General features: G+C 41.4%; 1 protein-coding gene across 2 annotated transcripts; it reads right to left on the bottom strand.

Annotated features, from left to right (window-relative positions):
• Window positions 1–751: 751 nt before the first annotated feature.
• On the bottom strand, window positions 752–3,984 carry LOC140273058 (uncharacterized). 2 transcript variants are annotated; one of them, XM_072368584.1, is made up of 6 exons: window positions 3,878–3,984; window positions 2,795–3,075; window positions 2,421–2,587; window positions 1,439–1,588; window positions 1,194–1,359; window positions 752–1,103 (listed from the first exon to the last, which is right to left on the bottom strand). In XM_072368584.1, exons 2-6 carry the CDS (start codon window positions 3,051–3,053, stop codon window positions 895–897), a joined length of 951 nt encoding a protein of 316 aa, XP_072224685.1. In that variant the 5' UTR covers window positions 3,054–3,075; window positions 3,878–3,984; the 3' UTR covers window positions 752–894. The 2 variants fall into 2 exon arrangements, with proteins under 2 accessions (XP_072224685.1, XP_072224684.1); XM_072368583.1 differs by lacking the exon at window positions 3,878–3,984 and having other exon boundaries at window positions 2,795–3,291.
• Between the last annotated feature and the right edge of the window lie 463 nt (window positions 3,985–4,447).

Below are 4,447 nucleotides of genomic sequence, written 5' to 3'. Positions count from 1 at the left end.
ATTCATAGCACTTCACACTATGAAGCCATCCATCCATTTTCTATACCCGCTTAATCCATCGGTCGGGTCGCAGGGGGGCTGGAGCCTATCCCAGTGGTCACCGGGCGAGAGGCGGGGTACACCCCAGACAAGTCGCCAGTCCATCACAGCACTATGAAGCCTTTTTTTTTAAAATTTGCATGGCATATTTGTATGGGATATTTGCATCGCAAATATGTAATGGGATATTTGTGTGAAGGTGCACAGTGATTGTTCAGGACTTTTGAAAGCTAACAATCCCATGAATAGTTGAATGACCCATGGGAGAGCTGAGGGGAAGTGCAGAATTGGCCCCTGACAGTGTTACGGTCTGTTAGCATGAGCAACTTCTTTCACATTGCACTTTTTTTTGTGTGTAAAATATGGTGTGGTGCAGTTTTATAAGCTTTTTTTCAATGGTATCTTTTGAACATGTGGCGGAAATGTCATTTTCACAAGGTCATTTCAAAATAGACCGCGGACGAACATGTTGTGACTGTACTGTCAGTAGTTATCTCAAGCAACACGGTACAAAGGATACCTTCTTTGTTCAGCACATGGAGGACGCATCTATGCACACACAATCATATAATCACACCATTTCGTGAGGACAAGTGTTGGAAAGTTACACAGTGTGAAGAAAACTGCTGCCCTGCACATCCTGAAAGAGTTTGTGTGTTGAGTTTCTTTATGTAAAATATTCCATCAACGAGTTAACGACCACAAAACCACATCAAACCAGTCCAGCTTTATTCATGTACACCTTCCATTTTTAAGCATGCATTACATCAAAGGTATTTACACTTTTACATTTCTGAATGTTTTAAAGTTATGCACAGATGACACGTCACCCCGTTCAAACATCTGCTCGTTGCTTCATGGACTTTGAGTGGTTTGAGTGAACAAGTCTCCATAACCACACTGTGTCTCTTGGTGGCGCTGCAGGTCCACCCTGCGCTGGAAGCTGTGCTGACAGCGCGGGCAGCTGAACGGCCGGTAACTGCTGTGTTTTCGGCTGTGGGTGATGAGGTTGGAGCTTTGGCTGAATCCTTTACCGCACACCTTGCACACGTGGGGTTTCTCACCTGAGCAGGGACCAGAGGAAGAAAAGGACAAAGTGCTTCAGACTGAGAGTTTGTGCTTTTAAGAGCACATTTAATGCTGCTTACACTCACCTGTGTGTATGAAGGTGTGTTTCTTCATATCTGACTTCTGGTGAAACCTTTTGCCACAGTACTGGCAGGGGTAGGGTCGTGTGTCGGAGTGGATGAGGAGGTGGGTGGACAGGGTGGAGGAGCGCTTGAACACTTTTCCACACACCTTGCAGCCAAAGCTGCGCTCCTGGAAACAAACAGACAAGATTTATAATGATGTTTGCCCTGGAAACGCACCAGCAACTGCTCAGGAAAATGTTTTTTACCTTTGCTCTACCATAGCTGCCAACCGATCTGAAGCCAAAGGCCATGTGGGACATGTCTGTAGCTGTTAGTGATCTTGTAAATGGTAAAGAGAAGGTGCTGCAGATATGATCCTGCAGACTGCCTCCTGACATTAGGACATCTGAAACAGACTGAATGCAGAGACGGAATATAATTAGGGTGAGTTATATTCATCCTTGAGTTAAGGGGTAAAAAAAAATAAAAATTTCTGTTTAAATCGTGAAAAATAAATCAGTAATTTAATATTTTGTGCTTAATGCTAAAAGTACAAAAGCCACAATTTCGTAATCTTTTTTAAATCCTTTTTTTCTTTACAATTTTTGCAACGATAATAATATGAATTTTGCATGTGTAGCTTTGATAGTTGGTCAAACCAATTCACCCTTACAAAAACATCACTATCAAGTGTACAAGGGTGTATCTGACAATTGTGGCACGTGGTTTCTTAAGTTTTTTTTTTTTCTTGCTTTAATCAAAGGCAACAAAGAGGAACTGGGCTCTGGTAGTACAAGTGTATCATTCTTCCTATGTGAAGTGTGAATAACAAAACATTTAAACACCATTTTGTATAAATCACCAGTAACAAAACTAGTTATTGTCACCTTGTATAGTTACAAGGTAATTGGTAACCTAAAACTGAAAACCAAAACGCTGCCCATTTTCTTAAAGAGCATCATGAATAAGGATAATGGTGTTTCGGGGCAGAGCGAGGCGAAATATTTCCCCTGTTTTCAGTCTTTATGTTACCAAAAGACAGCAGCCTCAGATTCAGCACACATAAATGAGAGAGGTGTCTCATCCAAATCGCTGGTAGAAAGCAACATATTTCCTAAAGTTTTATTAAAATAACAAAGGCAGACATTTCTTTGTTTTGTCCCTGAAATCTCCTCACTATTCCTTTCATTGTAACAGGTGGTGAGGTCAGAAGACGAAGGGGTTTGCGTTGATTTTTGATTTTCTTACCTTCTCACAGAGTGGACACTCTCTGACAGGCGATTTGAGATCAGTGTGCGACGTGTGGTTGAGCAACATGAAGACCAGTCTCTCCAGTTCTTGCTCCCTGTTAGATCCTTGTCTGTCCGATGACCATGGGGAGACGAGCAATGGAGAGTCTCCTTTCGCCAGGGGGGCTTTTGTTAGAAAATGAAAGGATGCCAAGAAGAGGAGTCTCTTCAGAACCATCTTTATATCATTATTAGCATGCTTTGCTTTAGCTTTTGTTTCTCTGAGTCTACAAACCCTGAAGATTAGGTTTAGCTCTATAATAAGTGAACTCAGCAACATTAAGAGCACATTTTTACTGTTAAAGTGACCGCAACATAAAAAGTGTTTCATACCTGAAGGCCAGAGCTCATCTGTGGGGGCACTGCAAGAGCAGTCTTCAATTCTACCTCTTGCTGAGTGGGTGTTAGTCAAAAGATCTCTGACCCCGAGCATCGGGGACAAAGGCTGCACGGCTCCTTCTGGGTGCCTGCTGTCTAGCCCCATCTCGGGCTTCTCAACATCTCTATGATGTTGGAATTGTTGTCTGTAGTAGTCCTTTGGTGGGCTGAGTAGATGAGCCCTTTTAGACCTGACGAGGAAGGAGCGCGGCATGGTGGATGGGTGACCGAGAGAGCTGATGGGAGGCAAAAACGCTGCACTGTAAATCTGCAGGAGCCTGAAAAGTCAACTCTTTCATGTCACTTTTAGAGCCTCACGCTCAGATGTCACACACCTGTTGGTACGTCTTCAGTTACAATGCCAAGGCTTGAGGTTTCCTTAACAAATACAGCCTGACACCTGCATAAAAGTTTGAGGGTTTTCTCTGAGGATAACCCTCCTGTGGTGTCAGACAGCATCTAAACTGACTCTGGCTGAGCTTTTTTATGCTTCTATTTGAAGGTACATACATTAGATTTAGATATTTACAACAATTTAAAAAAAAATTGTGATAAAGAATTTAACTATGAGATTTCCACATTTTCAAAGATAACTCATTGGTACATTTTATACATAAGCAGTTGCTTTACTTATTAACTACAATTACTATTTAGAAATGATAACTATGTAGAAACTGGCTTAATGTTCGCAGAATGTCTGTCAAGTAATTTGCGTATTCGTCGATCGGTTATGGTAAGAAAGAGGAAAGCCTAAAAGAAGATTAAAGGATGCAACTCTACGCAACTACAGTGCAGATTGGTAAACTAGCTCTTCTATCTTTGCTTTAAAACTCTTACAGAGACGTAGTATAAGCCACTGTTCTACCTATTAAGTTTGCTTTCTCATCTGGTAATTCTGCAGAATATCATCTCTCAAAGGTTTGAGTGCACCAGAGGAACCACTGAGTTGATGTGAAAAAAAGATGAATCAACTTAACATGTTTAAATACAATATATAATACCACACCAAGCAGACTTCAGAGAAACTGCAGGTCTTACCTCTGTATCGTGCAGCTGAATGTCAACTGTTTCTTGATTCCTCATCGTAGGCAACATCCTCATTTCTCTTTCTCACACCCATCAACTCATGACATGACACAGAGAGATTTGATTTGATTCTGGTATACTGCTGAGGATTGTTTCACCAGTGGCATGAGTGGTCAACTGCCTAAAAAGTTCACAGAGTTATGCCATATGCTATACAAATAACTTAGAAACCATAAGCAGTGTTTGCAGGGTTTCACTTCTGTTGCTACCCTTGTCTTATTGAGCCAAAGCTACCAAAAAAAAGCCATCTGCAAACATTTGGATGACTGTGCACTTATAAGGTGTCATGATACCAAAGTGTGGACAAAATGTTGTTTAATGTGGGACACTGGCTTTACACCGCAATGACTGGTAATGTGGGTGGACTCGTGAAGAAAGTGAGCATTTGTTTGGAAAGTTTGAATATGTCATTGTTCTCATGTGAAAGTATAAACCTTTACTGTTCAGCTGGATTATACTTAAGTATGTAAAACATAATCCTGTGTGGAAATACCCCTCTTCTTTTCACTGTCTTGCACATGT

Source organism: Leuresthes tenuis, unplaced genomic scaffold (assembly GCF_036924035.1).
Source record: "Leuresthes tenuis unplaced genomic scaffold, fLeuTen1.0.hap1 SCAF_17, whole genome shotgun sequence".
Classification (NCBI taxonomy): domain Eukaryota; kingdom Metazoa; phylum Chordata; class Actinopteri; order Atheriniformes; family Atherinopsidae; genus Leuresthes; species Leuresthes tenuis.
Note: the sequence above shows the minus strand (reverse complement) of the source record. Positions and strands in the feature narration are given on the sequence as shown.

Coding starts and splice junctions, on each gene's coding strand:
- LOC140273058 (XM_072368584.1), bottom strand. CDS start 3,053: ATGCCGCGCTCCTTCCTCGTCAGGTCTAAAAGGGCTCATCTACTCAGC. Junction 2,588..2,794: donor AGATGAGCTCTGGCCTTCAG/GTATGAAACACT, acceptor TTCTAACAAAAG/CCCCCCTGGCGAAAGGAGAC. Junction 1,104..1,193: donor ACACACCTTCATACACACAG/GTGAGTGTAAGC, acceptor GTCCCTGCTCAG/GTGAGAAACCCCACGTGTGC.